The sequence below is a fragment of the Prionailurus viverrinus genome, chromosome B3, assembly GCF_022837055.1.
Source record: "Prionailurus viverrinus isolate Anna chromosome B3, UM_Priviv_1.0, whole genome shotgun sequence".
Classification (NCBI taxonomy): Eukaryota; Metazoa; Chordata; class Mammalia; order Carnivora; family Felidae; genus Prionailurus; species Prionailurus viverrinus.
In genome coordinates, this window is record NC_062566.1 from 114126697 (window position 1) to 114144524 (window position 17828).

Sequence of the window (17828 nt, forward strand, 5' to 3'; positions counted from 1 at the left end):
TTAAGCGTCCGACTTTGGCTCAGGTAATGATCTTGCAGCTCGTGGGTTTGAGCCCCACGTTGGGCTTTGTGCTGACAGTTCAGAGCCTGGAGCCTGTTTCAGATTCTGTGTCTCCCTCTCTCTCTGCCCCTCCCCCACTTGCACTCTGTCTCTCTCAAAAATAAACATTAAAAAAATTGTTTTTTAATTTTCATATATTTGTAAAGGAACAAGGTCTGTATATGTCTTGCTGAATTTTCTCTTCTGTAGTAGTTCAGCACCAAAGAGTTCTAATAGAAGTATGCACTGATCCCAAAATCAGTTTGAGTTCTGCCATTTGAAAACCATAACACATACAGAAATAATACATTATTTTTGAAGTAAGAAATTTGCCTTTTTGTAGGGTTATGGTATCTGTCAGTTACATTGAACTGCTTTCTTTTCTAGGTCATCCATGCCTGGCTTATTATTTCATCTCTGTTGTTGCTGTTCTTTTTCTCATTCATTTACTTGGGGTAAGTGGTGAAATATTTGGTCTGTTTTTCAGGAATTAAATCTGTTTGATCTATATAACTGTGACTTAAAGCCACGTACTTTGTTGATGAATTACTCTTAAATTATAATTGTTTTTATATATAGTTTGTACCTGGTATATATAAGGCTGGTTAGTATTGTAAAATATCTATGTATATATATTTTTTTAATGGCTACACTAAATTTCTTGATAACATCATATGTCCTAGCTATAAAATTTATTTTGCGTGTTTAATTTTATTATTATCATTCTTTATTTTTGAGAGAGAGTGCGCACGAGTCGGGGAGGGGCAGAGAGAGGAGAGACACAGTATGCAGAGCAGCTCCAGGCTCTGAACTGGCAGCACAGAGCCCCATGCAGGGCTCGAACCCACAAGCTGTGGGATCATGATCTGAGCCGAAGTCGGACGCTCAACTGACTGAGCCACCCAGGCTCCCCACATGTTTAATTTTTCAATTAATCTATTTTAGTTAAATATTAAAGTTTATTTTTATTTATTTTGAGAGAGAGAGAGATCAAGGAGGGGAGGGGCAGAGAGAGAGGGAGAGAGAGAATCTCAAGCAGGCTCTGTTCCATCGGTGCGGACCCCAACACGGGGCTTGAACTCATAAACTGTGAGATTGTGACCTGCGCCTAAACAGTATCTCAGCTTGGGGCACCTGAGTGGCTCAGCTGGTTAAGTACCTGGCTCAAGTCATGATCTCATATTTGTAAGATCAAGCCCCATGTCAGGGGCTCTGTGGTAGGTGTGGAGCCTGCTTAAGATTCTCTTTCTCTCCTTCCCTCTGTCCCTCCCCTGCTTGTGCTCACTCTCTCTCTTTCAAAGAATTATAAATAGGGGTGCCTGGGTGGCTCAGTCGGTTAAGCGTCCGACTTCGGCTCAGGTCATGATCTCACAGTCTGTGAGTTCGAGCCCCGCATCAGGCTCTGTGCTGACAGCTCAGAGCCTGGAGCCTGTTTCAGATTCTGTGGCTCCCTCTCTCTGACCCTCCCCCGTTCATGCTCTGTCTCTCTGTCTCAAAAATAAATAAACGTTTAAAAAAAAATTTTTTTTAATAAAAAAAAGAAAAATAAATAAGCTCAACTTGAGGGGAAAAGTGAACTAATTTAAAGGAAACTATTAATAGCACAGTTGATAATAAGATATGAAAATATGAAGGTGAGATAGGAATATCTAATTTGGGGGAACCATAGTTCTAAACAATGCTTTGATGAAAATTACTATATATAAATCTTTTTAGATTTCTGTTTAATTTTTTTCAGGGAAGTGTTTAAAACCTACAATGTTGCCATGGACTACATTACTGTTGCACTCCTGATCTGGAATTTTGGTGTGGTGGGAATGATTGCCATTCACTGGAAAGGGCCGCTGCGACTCCAGCAGGCATATCTCATTATGATCAGTGCCCTCATGGCCTTGGTATTTATCAAGTACCTCCCAGAGTGGACAGCATGGCTCATCTTGGCTGTGATTTCAGTATATGGTAAAACTCAAGACTGACATTTTGTTCATCACAGAAGTACCTCACTGGTGTGTTTCCCTTCCTTTTCCAGTTATCTTGACTTAGGAAAGTGATAACTGTTACATCCCATAGCTCTTCAGTAAATAAGTAATTAGCTATAGTATCTTTTTCATATAAAGATCTCCATTGTTTTGAGGTTAAGTTCTTTAAAAATGTTTTCTGAGTGCCCCCCAGTTGAACCCAGTGATGGATTAGTGGAAGGATCCATAGACTTCTGGTTAGAAGTCTATAGGACTCAGATTTAAGTCCCATCTCTAGCACTGAGTATCTTTGTGACATTAGGAAAGTGCCTCAAACTCTTTGAGCTTCCGTTTCCTCATTTGGAAAATGGGAACGATGCTTCCCAGAGTTGTAAGAGTTCAGAACATATGTTGAAAAACACTAGCAGAGTACTTTATACACATAAAATGCTCAGTTGGTTTTTAAAATCAAAATTAGGTTACCTACTTCTTATAAGGTAACCTGGGTAGAATTATTCTTTTAAAAATAAAACGTATGTGGGCAGTGTGAGATTCAAATTCATGAACAACCAGTATGACATGGGTGCTGAACAGTCACAATGTCCTGTTGCCATGAATAACAAAAGCAGCTGTATAGGTATGTACTTCGTGGCTGTCGCCCTGCACGAAAGTCAAAAAGAGATCCATTTTCAGAGGTCAGCATGTGGTCTCTGATTATAATTAGACAGTGCTCTTTTATTGCTATTCAAATGCTTATTAAAATGTTAGGTGACCTGTAGTAGGAATCCTAACCATCCCCACTTGATTAATAAAGAAAAAGTCTGTGGAAATAGAATTAATTTGGTTCTGTTCTCATATATGAGCAGTCCTAGAACTATAGAAGTCATATATTGTTTGTGCTTTTCATGATGATCTTAGGTTGTACAGTACTTGATGGTTTGCAGAGTACTCATCTATTATTGCTGTGTTGTGGCCAGTTCTGGCCCCCATCTAATCAGCAGCTGGTAAATACTTTGCAGAGATTTTACTAATATGTTCTTCAGTGCCTTTTCAACAGCTGCAGTTTGCTTTCACCTTCAAAGGGACACATGCTAGATCTTTACCTAGCTGCTCATGGAATTCTTCAGCAGTGTAACCGTTGCGTATTATTTTTGTTGTCTAGATCTTAACCACATCCAGCTTTCTCCAGGAGCACAGATACAACATCACACTGATGATATTATCCTCTGAAGAGATTCATTTGACATACTCATTGGAGATATACAAATATTCACAAAGGAGCTAAAAAAAATGGGGTGTGCATTGCCTATACATAGTACAAGGCTTTGCCACCCCAGTTGAATTCCTGAAAATTATTTGGTGGGCTGAGGTGTAGCTGCGCACTGAAGAGAAAGTTCTCAGAGTGAGTGGATGTGCAGGGCTGCCTCTACCGGTGAGACAGCAGCAGCACCAAACTGCACATAGTCTTTATTTCATGTTCACCAGGTATAAACATCAAAGAATGTGAAAACATGGGAGGAAAACCCAAAGAGCCTCCAGACGTAGACCAAAAACACATCTGGTGTTTACGAGAAAGCATGTAGGGAAGATGTGCAGTTTCGAGGACTGCTAGGCAATTAGAGGGGTCTGGTTCCCTAACTGGCTCCTGGGAGATCAGGGGGCTCTGTTCTCATTGTGCTATCGCGTTTGACAGCCTTGAGACCAGAACATTGCTGATGTTTCAGCAGTTACCCCATTCACTTACCCAGGGCTTACAGTACAGTCTCTGGAAATAACTCCACACTGAGGCCTTCTACATCTCTGACACCGTCAAGAAATAGCAACAGAGCCTCCCTATATCCACAATGTTAAAATAAGCCCCATATTTTTTTAGGCGTTTTGGGGATCTGGAGGCAACCTATCCCTCATTTACAAATTTTACTTAAGCCTGTTTATACTGTTAATAACAAATTGGCCCATCTTGAATTGGGGCCTCCTACAATAAAGGGCTCTAAGAATCTCCAAATTGTAATAGAACAGTCACTTCCTTTAATGTCCCCTCTCCCTACCTCCAGAGAATCATTCACTGTAGGAGCTCTGGCAACCTCCTTTCACACCTGAAATCTCTGGACCACTTATGATCAGAAGTTGCCCGTGGATTCTGGTGTGAGAAACTGCCCTCCTCAGTCTCCTGCTATATACCATTAGAGTGGCAATTGGAGAGTACGTATTGAGCTCTCCTGGAAACAAAAGTTTTTCACAGGCCCTGAACCTGTGGAGCTCCATATCTTTCTGTGTGTCATGGAGGCAGCATTTTGCAAGTTCAAGACAACTACCAGGGCCTCCCTGCTAAGACAGAAATGTCACCTACAGGATAGAGCCAAGTCTGGGCCTTCTGGAGCATTGCACCTACAAGAGAGGTGGCCCCTTCTATCCTTAGTCCCCTGCTGGTTGACAGGGTGCTAGAAGAGGTCACCCCTCTCTCAGACCTGTGGCTACCTGGGAAGCCCTTTGGGAACAAACGAGTGGACGGCAGTGGGAGTTTGTACACCTGATGGACAGCATCAAAGTCACACGTGATGAAACTTACTAAAGAGCTCCTTCTTTTCGTTCCCTAACCCAGACATCCTTGATCAGAGAGTGGGATCCAGAGGTCAGCAAAATTAGCTGAACTTTAGCCAATCATCTTATCCTAGCCAACAAGTGACTTCATCTCTGCATTTTTACAGACGCCTGGGCCATTGCCAATGGTGTAGTCATCTGGTTCCACCAATGGTAGCAACAGCAATTACTTATCCAAGGTTTTCCTCTTTAAGGAAAATGTGAGAATCTCTGGCCTCACAGATAACCAGAATATATATCAAGGTTACACATGTCTCTGTACAAATTAAAGCCACAGTCTAGGCCTCACTTTATCCACTGTAGAGTTCCAGACATTGTTAATAGTGACTATCTCACCTGTAAAAGTACACAATGCTGGGCTCTTGAACAAGGGTTTCAGTGGGACTGTCACCATCCCTACCAGCCCCAGGCTACAGGCCTCACAGAGCACCGTTGTGACATACACAAGCAAGTTAAAATTTAATTAAACGGAATGTGGCATTTTCTATCAGTAGACATTACAGGCGAATTGTAATAACGAGTCTGGTGCTATTTTTTATGTCCAAAAACAAAGAGTGCCACTTATGGAGGCAGCTGCCTTCGGTTCAGAACCAGGCTCCTCTCCTATCAGTTATTGGCCGTCTGTTATTAATCACAATGCTCAACCCCTAAATCTTAGTTATTGTGAAGAGTAAATGAAAAAATACATATAATACATTTAGAACAGTATTAGCAAATGTTAGCTGTTATTTTTCAAAATATAAAATCCCATAATCAATGCAATAATTCCTGTTTACTGCTAACAAACCTGAAGTTTAGAGAAGTAAAGTATTTGCCCAGGCTTACAGTGTTTGATCTAGAATCTGAATCCCAAGTCCAGTATGCTTTCTACTGTGTTACATTATTTCTCCCATTTACCCCTCTTTCTACCATACATGATACAAATTATTTCTACAGAGCTTTGAGTTCCTTTAAGAGATTGTATCCATCATTTAGAGTAGTGATTCTCAACTCCCTTTTTATAAGGTCTGAAGATTTTTTAATTTGTCACACAGGTTCTAAAAATTCTTAAACAAAATTAAGTCACTTTAATTCTAAAAATAAGGGAGTTTATCATTTAGCGATTCTGTAAGGGGCAGCATGTCATAAAACCGAGATAGTTACAGGACACAGCCCCTTCAAACAGGTTGAAAATCTCATTATTTCAGAGCACGGCAAATTTCCCTTTTGTCATTTAAAACAAATCAAAGTGGAAGCAGTGAGAGCTGAGAATTCTTTGTGTGCTTTAGTATATGAGTGGTAGTAGTATAAAAGGAGACATGACCACTTGCAGGTGTGAGGGGTTTTTTTACTTAAATGCATCTGAATGATGACAGTGTCAACACAAGCTGTCAAGTCTTCCTTGACAAATGTAGCTACCCATTTTAATAGTGTTAAATATTTGAAATTTTCTGTACTTCTGTGTTTTGAATTTTTATGGCACAGAAAATGTAAGAAAAATTGCAGTTGATGGAAAGAGATAGAATTAAAAATAGCTGAGGCAAATCTCCTCCTCTCTGAGTTGCTATTTTTATGAAATAGGCCACTTTTCAGCTCCACATGCATTCTGAGGCTTGCATATTGTGAAATGCTTTTGACAGGAGGACAAAAGAAATACTAAAGTTTCTCATGCAAAGATTTATTATTTTGTTTTGTTTAAATTTACTTCCCTCTTACTTGAAATATCCCTAAGTAGTACCTACACTGTTTTTAAAAAGGAGAGGGAATGAATCTTTTACTCTCCATATTTTGAAAAATGGAGTAATTCCCTCTATTAAATTCCTCTCAGTGTAAAGCTTCCATCTGTGGCTCCTGATAAGATTTGTTTGGAAGTGGCTTGTCTTTGTTTCTGCTTATTGGAGATCGGAAATTCCAATAAGCAGAAATAAGAACTTGTCATTATCTCTGCCTCTTTTCTTCAAACTGGGAAGAGGTATTCTTAGAACTCAGTAATGATACACTGTTAACCAACTAGCAGGCAAAACCAAAATGAAATTTACGTGGATCTTCTGTGTGGTTTTGTGTATCTTGTTTAGGTTGTCCCTTCCCCCCCACCAGTTTACCTGCTGTTTATTTCATATTCATTCAACATCTTCCCCTCTAAATAAGACATTACCCCTTTTCCCTTGGTTAATTCCTCCCTAGCAGACCCATTTACAAGTTGAGCTGATATATTTTTCCAGATTAAAAATAATTTTTTTTTCTCTTTCTAGATTTAGTGGCTGTTTTGTGTCCAAAAGGCCCACTTCGTATGCTGGTTGAAACAGCTCAGGAAAGAAATGAAACTCTCTTTCCAGCTCTCATTTACTCCTGTAAGTATTTTGGAATAATGTTAAGTTAGTAATCAGCTTAGAATTTATAGGAACTGAAAGACAAGTGGTTGTGGTCGTTATCATCGTACTTTTTCTCATTTTAAAAGCATAGATAACATTAAGGGAACTTCTACACATTCCTGTTTCCTTGGTAACTATTGTCTTCCACTTGAACCTAGTTCAAGACAGTTTTCAATAGATACAGAACTAGAAGAAATAGGGGTGCCTGGGTGGCACGGTCAGTTAAGCATCCGATTCTTGATTTCAGCTCAGGTCATGATTTCATGGTTCGTGAGTTTGAGTCCTGCCTCGAGCTCCATGCTGATGGTGCAGAGCCTGTTTGTGATTCTCTCTTTTCTCTCCCCGCCCCTCCCCAGCTCACCCTCTCTTTCTCAAAAATAAATAAACTTAGAGAAGAAGAACTATTTAGATAATGGGGAGCCAGTGTTCTCATTTAAAGTCTTGTATGTCAAGAAAGAGCATTTGTTATGTACACTTACTGCCAGTGAAGCTTGCCCTAATTCATTGAAAGAATGGTACTGTTCCTTCACAATCTGTTTGCTCCTCTTGTTGTTATTTTGGGGTCATATTCTTCCTAATCATTTGGTACATAAGCATTTGGGCTTTGACCAAATCTGCTGCCAGAGCACTGTGGGGGACATAAAGATGTTTAAGATACTTTGCCTTCCTTAAAGCTCCTTTGCTTACAGTTTAGAGTGTATAAATAAGCAACATCCAAGGCGTTCTTACCTGATCCAGAAGTGGCACAAAGTGTCAAGAGAATTCGAAGAGGGAAAAACCTGACTGGGGGATCAGGAAGGCTTCATGGATGTGATAGCATTTGGATTGATTGAACCTTTTAAGGATGGTAGGATTTCTGCAAACACAGATGGAAGAGTTGATTCCATAAGGGGTTTATCACAAGACTGTCTTTGAGACATAAGAATGGGGCATCTTTATCAGATTTCAGATGTTCAGATTGACTAGAATGCGGAGTACAAATTGGAAAGGCAGATTAGGGCAAGAAGGCAGATTAGGGCAAGATCAAGGATAGCTTTGTGTGTCTGGCTTAGATATCTGTATGTGATCACTGAGGAATCACAAAGGTTCTTGAGCACAAGAGAAATGTGATCAGAGCTGTGGCTTTATAAGCTTGCAGCATTGTGCAAGATGAATTGGGGGCAGTGAAAACTGAGGTAATGGGAAGCATAACTAAGCAGATAATGCTGTAATTTAGGTGGGAGATGATGAAGGTCTGAATTTTGGTGTTGGGAATGGCAGTCAAGGGAGAGGACTGACAAGAGGTTTTGGAGGTAGAATTAGTAGGTAATTCCTAGCAACCGATGAGAGAAGTCTTAAGCCTGAAGGAAAGGTGATGATGAAACATTTCTCTTGTTTGAGGAATGTTTAGTTTTGTCTGGGCACATATCTTATTTAGTTGATGGGACCTCTGAGTCATCCAGGGAGAAATTTCCACCAGAAGTGTAGAAGCAAAGTGCTAGTTCTTGGGGAAAGGTTGACATTAGAAGTGCAGAACTGAAAGGGTCATTGTGGCGGTGGTAGTTGAAGCTTTGGGAGTGGATGAGTGGTTCAGACAGAAGTGGATGAGGAGAGGTTGTCAAGGAGAGAATTTTGTCAACTCCTGTGTTTAGAGAGTGAGAAAATGAAGAGACAACAATTAAAGAGAGGAAAATATCAGACAATTGGAATAGCCAGGACTTTCCACTTCAAAAACGAGTATCAGGACTTGTTTTCCTTGTCAGTATGTGAAGTGGCTACATAGTATTCTCTTACATAGATGCCCAGAAATAGGTGTCCTTATTGGTAGACCTGTAGATCATTTCCATTTCTTTTCTGTCACAAACAGGGCTTGCAGAGAGCATACATTTTTGTGAATATTTTTGTAAGATGCATTCTTAAAAATGGAATTGCTGTGGCGCTAGGGTGGCTCAGTCGGGTAAGCATCCGACTTTGGCTCAGGTCATGATCTCACGGTTTGTGAGTTCAGCCCCACATTGGGCTCTGTGCTGACAGCTCAGAGCCTGGAGCCTGCTTCATATTCTGCGTCTCCCTTGTTGCATCCACACGACTCCTGAAACAGAATGCTACGGGCACCAGTGACAGTCACAGCAAAGTTTATTGCAGTGAGAGGCAAGGCTGTCCGATTGGGACCAACACTCTCGATCAGAGTGCGGCCCCAAACAGCCGGGGTACAGAGTTTTGAAAGCCGATCACATAGTTTTATCATTACCTGGGAACAGAACAGAGAAACAGTTCCCAGATGAGTTAGAAACAGTTCCCAGATGAGTTAGAAACAGTTCCCAGATGAGGTGATTATTTTAGACTTTCTTCCGCTAAGTTGCAACCAGTGGATCTCCTTGACGTTGCCTCTGATGCTCTTTTCTTTGAGCTTTTGTTTCCTTCATTGGTAAAGCCTGATTTACAAGAGTACGAAGCATAATTTACAAGAGTAAAGCAAGGCTGTTATCTCTTGACCTTCAGTGTCAGAACAAAGCTCTTATTTTTCAAGCTATGAGTTAGCCCTACACTACAATTTAACCCTTACACCCTCTCTCTCTGCCCCTCCCCCCTCATGTGCGCGCACTCTCTGTCTCTCAAAAATAAATAAACGTCAAAAAAATTTTTTTAAAAAATGGAATCTCTAAGTCAAAAGATGTATGCCTTTAAATTTTGATAGATCCAAATTGCCTCCTAAAAAGGCTATACCCGTTTATATTTCCTTTAGTAGTGTTAAAGTACCAGTTTCGTTATACCTTCATTATTACGTGTGAGTGAAACAAATAGGCAAAAAATAACCTCTTATTTATTTTGCATCTTGGGTTATTAACTAGTAACTATTAGTGATTATTTGGACTTTTTTTCATGTTTTTCTTAGCTATATATATTTCTTATTTTGTGACTGGGTATAGTATTGTTTTACATGTTTTCAGAAGTTTTAATTGTGCAACTGATTATGCTGGAAAATATTAAATATGGTAGATAAAGCAAAATTTCACTGTAACTATCATCCCCAATCATAATACCTTACTAGCAGTTACCCCTATAATCAATATGATACATATCCTTGTAGGCTTTTTTTTTCTTGCCTATTATTCTGTTGGGTTATTAGAAAAGCAATTTTAAGGAGAGAATGTCAAATGCTACAAAGAAGCCAAAGATAATGAGGACTAAATAAACCATATAGATTTGGGTGCCTTGGACATCTTCAGTGGCAATTAAGAGAGCATTTCAGTAGAGTGATAGGACCAGAGGCAATAGCTCCTAAGGGAAGGAAGTGTGTCTGTTTTGCTGTTGCTGATCCTGGCAGTGGAATTGATGGTGTGGCCAGAGAATGGGTGGTGCAGGAGGGTTGGGACAGTACACATCACCTACTGCTGCAGATTCCTGTCTCATATAGCCAGGGCAGTGGTGACTTGAGAGGAGAGCAGGTCTGAGGAAAGGTGTTGGCAGGAGACAGAAGATGTAACTGTGTTTCTAAGGTTGAGAGGAAGGAGCCTGTGGAGAAAGCCTTTGAAATGACCAGCAAGAAGGAATGATTAATGGAACAAGGTTATCAACAGAGCAGATAGAAATTGCTCTAGGAGTTCAGGAAGAGGAATTAGATGAGAACAGGGAAAGACCTGGAAAGAAGGAAAAAGGAAGACGGAAATGCAGAGGGTAGTGAGACATAGTGAAAGATACAGGTAAAGTTGAGAGCACGTGTTAGTTGACCTTAATCTTCTTGTGAACTCGATGTGAGGTCACTTGCAGGAGGTAGAAAGGTGGGGACTGTGCTTGTAGCTAGAGAAGTCTGATAAAGTGTTAAGAAACTCATTGTCTGGAATGCAAGGATCGTTGTGTTACTCTTTCTCCAGTATAAATTTATTATCATCTGCTTCCTGTGTTTTTTAACAGAAAAGAACAGATGACGTTTTGAACATTTTACTCCTAATCACATTTGGGTGTGAGCTTCTTACGTGTTATTCCTGGAAATAAAAATCCATTTATGTTTTTTATATTTGTGCATACAGAATGTTCCACCAAATGTTAATAATGAATGCTGGTTAGAAGTAACCTAAGTATCCATCAAAGGGAACACTTGCAAATAATTATGGTACAATCATAAAATAGATAACTGTACAGCCATTAAAAAGAATGAGGCAGTGGGGCACCTGGGTGGCTCAGTCAGTTAAGCATCTGACTCTTGATTCCGGCTCAGATCATGATCTCACGGTTGTGAGATCGAGCCCAAGTTGGGCTGTGTGCTGGGGCTTGGAGCCTGCTTGAGATTCTCTCTCCCTCTTTCTTAGCCCCTCTCCTGTTAGCATGCTCGCTCGCTTTCACTCTCTCTCTTTCAAAAAAAAAAAATGCAGTAGCTCTGTATATGTCCAGTTGTGTTTTTTTTTTTAATGTTAAAGATGACATACTAAAAACAGAAAGCAAGATTGAAAGCAGTAATGCAGTGTCCTGTGGGAGGAGTAGGGGAAAGGAGCTGTCGATGGATGTCTGTATACATGCAATCCTGATGATACTTTTTAAAAACTGACAAAAGGCTAGTAGTGTTTACCTCTGAGAAGTGGGATTTAGAGATTTGGTAGCTTTTATATTTTTCTTTATACCTTTCTCCACTTGTAGAGTTTTAATTGTCCCTTGTGTTTTTTAAAAAGTTAATTATGGATGTCAAAGGGGAGGGATTTTGAGTTTTTAAATTATTATTTGTGTTTTCATAATTTTACATTGTTTTACTGTTCTGTCTACTGTTAGCTTCTGTCACAATAATGTGGTGACACATTTAAGGTGGTTTAAAACTGAAACCTTAAAACTTTAAAACTCAGTGCCTTAAAAATACGAGTCACTTATCACCGCCCCGCCCCCCGCACCCCCCCCCCCCCATATCTGCAGGTGGTTTGATTCACTGAGCTGATCTGAGTTGGCTGTTCTAGCCCAGCTCCACGTGCTCCCTTTCTTCCAGCAGTGGGCTCCTCGAAGACCTGTTCTTACTGGCTAGAGGAACGACAGAGCAGCAGCAAGGCCTTTGAAGGCCTAGGCTCGATGTTAGCATGCCGTCACCCCTTCCACGTGTCATTGGTTGAAGCAAACCACATAGCTGAGCCCCAGGTCAGGAAGAGGAGGAGAACAACATGCCGTTCACAGTAGCCATGGCACGAGCATGGGTGCAGGAGGGGTGAAGAATTGGCAGTGGTTTTTCAGTTTGCCACAACATTAAACATACATACTGATTTTATACAGCAAATAAGCGTTTACTTTGTTGTTTTAAAATATCATTTGCATGTCACATTTTTAAAAACTCAAGTCTGCATAACATTTGACATTCTAAGATATTTTAACAGTAATTCAACATATGTGGAAAAACATTAAGCATAAATCTTTACCTTCTGTGTATATCAGACAGGTCCAAGAAAGCATCTGTTCTCATGAAATACTAAATCTGTCATGAGGATTTTATAAATCACTGAGTTTGAGAGGGCTTCTTCTTTTTTTTTTTTTTTTAATATTTGTTGTTTTATATTAGAGTATGAGTAAAGGAGGGTCAGAGAGAGGGAGACACAGAATCCGGAGCAGGATCCAGGCTTCAAGCTGTCAGCCCAGGGCCTGATGCAGGCTCAAACCCACAGACCGTGAGATCATGACCTGAGTTAACCAGTTGAACCATTCAGGCGCCCCTACTATTTGCTCTTTAAAAATGCTGTCCTTTGGGGCTGCTTGGGTGGCTCAGTTGGTTAAGCATCTGACTCTTGATTTTGGCTCAAGTCATGATCTCATGGTTTGTGAGATCGAGTCCTACATCAATCTCAGGCTGCACTGGCAGCTTGGAAGCTGCTTGGGATTCTCTGTCTCCCTTTCTCTCTGTCCCTCCCCGCCCCAAAATAAAAAACATTAAGAAAATAATTTTTAAAAAAAGCAATCCTTTTTTGCATTTCTGTACTCTTCCCCAGTTAATGATATTTGGTTTGCAAAAGCATCTTATCCTCACAAAATATGAGCAGCATTTTTTTGTTTTCTGTTTCCATCATTCTGACAGGAAAAATGTACACCTGGCTTTGGAACTAAATCATTCTTCCCTAGTAGAGGTGGTCTACTCTGGTAGCTTATCAAAAACTGAGGCTAATAGTTCCTTGAGGGTAGATCATTTCATTCAAAGCATTTCTTTGATTTCATATCAGTTTGGGGGAGTTTAGATTATGTTAATTTTTAAAATTGCATATTTTTCTAATCTAAGATGTTTGGTGTTAAAAGATTCAGAAGTGGGTTTTTAGATATTATTTTAGTAATATTAATTCATTCAACAACTACATATTCTGTTCATGATAAGTTACATCAGTGGTTAGCAAATTACTGCCTGTAGCCAAATCTGGCCCACAACCTGTTTTTGTACAGCCTGTATGCCAAGAGTGGTTTTTACAGTTTTAATAAAAAAGAAAAGAAAAGAGAAGAGTATGTGACAGAGACTAGATGTGACCCATAAGCCCAAAACATTTATTATTTGGCTCTTTATAGAAAAAGTTTGCTGACGCCTGATTTCCATGGTACTATTAATTTTTTTTTTAATGTTTGTTTATTTTTTGAGAGAGAGAGAGACAGTGCGAGTGGGAGAGGGGCAGAGACAGAGGGAGATACAGGATCCAAAGCTGGCTCCAGCTCCAAGCTGTTAGCACAGAGCGCAATGTGGGACTTGATCTCACAAACCGTGAGATCATGACCTGAGCCGAAGTTGGATGCTTAACTGAGTCACCCAGGCGCCCCTCCATGGTACTATTAAATGTTAAAACAAAAGAGTTTGTTGTTATATTTTTTCATACTTGCATAGAGAAAAATAAATACTTGCTACCTTCATTGCCAAGAAGGCTACAGAAATTCATAAGCCTTATACAGAGTTTCTCTTCTTTGGGTTTGAATTTAAGAGTGTATTGCATACCTGGATTATGTTGACTTTGACCACTTAGTTGGGTTATCATATAATGAAACTTGTCCTACCTTAAAATCCTGAAGCCTCAGTGAACAAGAAAGTGTAGTTGTTATAGAATTTTCAGCTTCTAGGGGCACCTGGGTGGCTCAGTCGGTTGAGCATCCGACTTCGGCTCAGGTCATGATCTCCTGGCTTGTGGGTTTGAGCCTTGCATCGGGCTCTGTGCTGACACCTTGGGACCTTGGGCCTGCTTTGGATTCTGTGTCTCCCTCTCTCTCTCTCTCTGCCCCTCCCCTGCTCATGCTCTGTGTCTGTCTCTCAAAAATAAATAAACAGGGACACCTGTTTATTAAACAGGTGGCTCAGTCGGTTGAGTGTCCGACTTTGGCTCAGGTCATGAGTTTGGCTCAGCTCATGAGTTCGAGCCCGCCATCGGGCTCTGTGCTGACAGCTCCGAGCCTGGAGCCTGCTTCAGATTCTGTGTCTCCCTCTCTCTCTGCCCCTAACTCACTCGCATTCTGTCTCTGTTTCTCTCAAAAATAAATCTTAAAATAAATAGATAAAATAAATAAATAAATAAATAAACATTAAAAAAGGTTAAAAAAAAAGAATTTTCAGCTTCTTTGGTTGTGTATTTGTTTCATAAGTTATTCAGAAAGCCTAAGGGTATTAGGAACATGGATATAATTATAAAATCAGTGATAACAAGCCAGAAATTCATAGATGCCAAGTGTCTTATTTAAAATTGCTTACTGTGACCATAGATTAGACTCAGGTTGCTGCTAGCATTTGGTTTCTGCTATAGCCCTATATGCACATGTTTATAAGTATTTTTGTATTATTGTTAGTGTATTTTGGTGATATTTCCCAAAAGTGGTATTCCTGAATAAAAGGGTTAATGCACAGGTAGTTTTTTTTTTTAATTGAAGTATAGTTGACATACAATATTATAGTAGTTTCAGATGTGATTCAGCATTTATGCACATTATGAAATGCTCACAGTGGTAAGTATAGTTACCATCTGTCACCTTACAAAGTTCTTTATATTACTGACTTATTCCCTATGCTGTACTTTACATCCATATGACTTATTTTATGACTCAAAGTTTGTACCTCTTAATACCCTTCACCTGTTTTGCCCATCCCCCATCCACCCTCCCCTCTGGCAACCACCAGTTTGTTCTCTGTATTTATGGATTTGCTTCTGTTTTGTTTTGTTTATTCATTTAGTTTACTGTAGTAGCATAAACATCTAGGTTCGTCCATGTTGCAACTGGCAAGATTTCATTTTTTTTGGCACATACAGTTTTATTAGAGGTTACCAAATTCTTTTTCAACAGGAGCTATATAGGAGCTATACCATTTTTTTAACCCACCTGCAATATAGGAGAAGCACCATTTTAAAGTATTCATGTTGTCCTTTAACTAAAATGTGACAGAGATGTGTGTATATACCTAGATCTATATAGATATATATGTTATTTTTATGGAAGGGACATAGAATAAGCCAGTTGACTATCCCCTTTATGTTTGTTGCTTTTAACCTTTTTTTAATACTTGTATATCCTGTAGTTTAGCATTATTGAAAATCCAGAAGTAAGGCATAATGTGAAAGAAACTTATTCAGTCATCCTTAGAATCATCATGATCATCTGATGCTTTTGTGAGCCCTGGTTTGTTCTCTGATTTAGTTCCAATAAGTAATTTTCATCAGTGATTTCACACTGTTTTAGGAAATTCAGCTAGTCCAGCTTGAGTCTGACTGGCCTGAACAGTTTTCTCTCTGGTTACTTTGCAGGGACTGGAAATAATGAGGAACTGTTTTACAATAGCAGCTGCAGTTGGGAAGCCAGAGTAAATGCTCAGTTTTAGGATTTTTTCATTAATCTGCCCAAATCAAAGAAAACCTTTTATGGTTTTTAATCTGCATTTATTTCTGATTGTTAAAGATACTTAAGGCAACATTAAGAAGATTGGTGATTTGTGTAGGAAGATAATGGCCTGTTCTCTAGTCACATACTTTCTGTGTTTAAAGTTCTCATCTGGACTTTTATCTTTCCCAACAGCAACAATGGTGTGGTTGGTGAATATGGCAGAAGGAGACCCAGAAGCCCAAAGGAAGGTATCCAAAAACTCCAATTGTAATGCACAAAGTAGGTGACTTTTATTTGGTAATTTCCTGTTTTTTCTGGGTCATTGTCCTGTTATATTGGCTGACAGTGAGCTAAGAAGCAATGATTTTAACCTCTGTCTTTGGTCATGGACTCTTGAGCACCTCCTGAAAGCTGTGGTAATATCCAGTAAATACAGATAAATATTTAAGGAGTTCAGACACTCTAAACCCAACTGCACACCCAAGGCACCCTAGGTGAAGAACTTCTGCCATTCGGTGCCCTTAATACCAGTATGGAAAGGTTCAAATTGAGGCTATGATTTAAAAAAGGAAAAATACTCTTGGTTTCCAAACCTGTAAAAATGAGAGCCTCTTATCTGATATGGCCAGGGTAATTTAAGTATAATTTGACTTGAGATGCAATCATGTTTATACCAAGAAGATAAAATATTCCAGGTGGACAGGACTTTCTGGAGGAGAATAAAAGTAATGATCCAGGGTGGGAGATCCAAAGGCCTCTGTGGGTACTACCGAAGATGTTAAGGAGAACATAAGGTAGGAGTTGGTGGAGAGAACTGGAATAATAGCACACCATAAATAGTCAAGAAGAAAGGAAAGTTATTTTTAAAACAAAAAGAGCTAACGTCATGAGGAAGCTGAAAAACAGGCAGAGTAAAGATTGGTGAGAGAAGAAAAAAGGGCCTTAATCGAGTTACTGTTTGTCAGGAAAAGGGAAGTTGGGGTTTTATGGAGCCAGGAGATCTGCCGAGTTGGTGCTGCAAGGAGGGCACTGTCCCCTGAGAACCCCACAGCAGTCCGGGTAGAGAAGTGGGAAGTACGTTGGAAACAGTTGTTACGAGGCCAGTTATTATGTTAACCTGTGTGAAACTAAAGAAAATTAAAAGATTGTTACCTATGAGTTATATATGTGAGTATGAATGTGGTTTTGGTACAGCAAGATTTTATTCTTCTAACAAATAGTGATTGAGCTCCTGTGTGCCTGGTATTTTTCTGGGCACTGGGGTACAGCCCTGAACAAGATACCTTGTCCCTGTGGAGCTTCTAACCTATTTGGGGAGATACAGATGTTCAACAACTAATTCCACAAATAATTCATACACTTGTGATCAGCCTACAAAGGAGATGTATAAGTTGGTATGAAAGTTTATAGAAGAGGAATTTCCTTTACTCTGGAGAATCAGGAAGGCTTCCCTGAGGCAGTGACAGTAGGTGATGAACCAGCTGAAGATTTGAAGAACTTTCTAGAAGAGGAGACATGGGGAGAGGCCTTGTAGTTAGAAGGACCTGGCTGAACTTCAGAGCTCCTCAGCGGGAGTGCTGTGGTATTTTGGGTGGGCAATTCTTCATTGTGTGGGACTTCCCCTCACTGCAGGATATTTAGCATTCCTGGTCCCCCACTCACTAAATGCTAATAGTGGCTTTGAGGTGTTGCAGTAACCAAAGAGGCCTCCATCCTGGTTCTTCAAACACCCCCTGGAAGGGTGGTGCTACCCCCTAGCTAAAAACCACTGTGTTAGAAGAACTAGAAGTTACATTGGAACAAAAAGACACAGGGCTCCCAAGAGGGATGTCTGAAGGTTTGGAAGTAGGAGTGAGGAGGGATGGGGCAGAGCAGGCAGTGCAGTTTTTATTTATAAAGCTTATGCTTAGCTTATGTTTATATGATTATGTAAACTCCAAACCATAGAAGATTCAGGTTTTGTGAAGACATGGTTAAGAAAAAGAATACAAATACAAATACAGAATTGCTCTGGCCCCTCCCAGAAGAATTCCATGCAAGTGAGAGGTCTGAAGGATGCAAGCTTTACTTGTTCATGGTAAACCTCCCTCTGCTATGA

At 39.9% G+C, this 17828-nt stretch overlaps 1 protein-coding gene across 3 annotated transcripts in view; it reads left to right on the forward strand.

Annotated features, from left to right (window-relative positions):
* The window catches only part of PSEN1 (presenilin 1), a 75503-nt gene that overhangs the window by 43383 nt on the left and 14292 nt on the right, over nt 1-17828 (forward strand). For all 3 annotated transcript variants that reach the window (XM_047862214.1, XM_047862216.1, XM_047862215.1), the window contains 4 exons: nt 427-494; nt 1778-1998; nt 6830-6928; nt 15923-16009. In XM_047862214.1, the coding sequence (XP_047718170.1) occupies nt 427-494; nt 1778-1998; nt 6830-6928; nt 15923-16009 (475 nt within the window). The remainder of the gene's footprint in view (nt 1-426; nt 495-1777; nt 1999-6829; nt 6929-15922; nt 16010-17828) is intronic.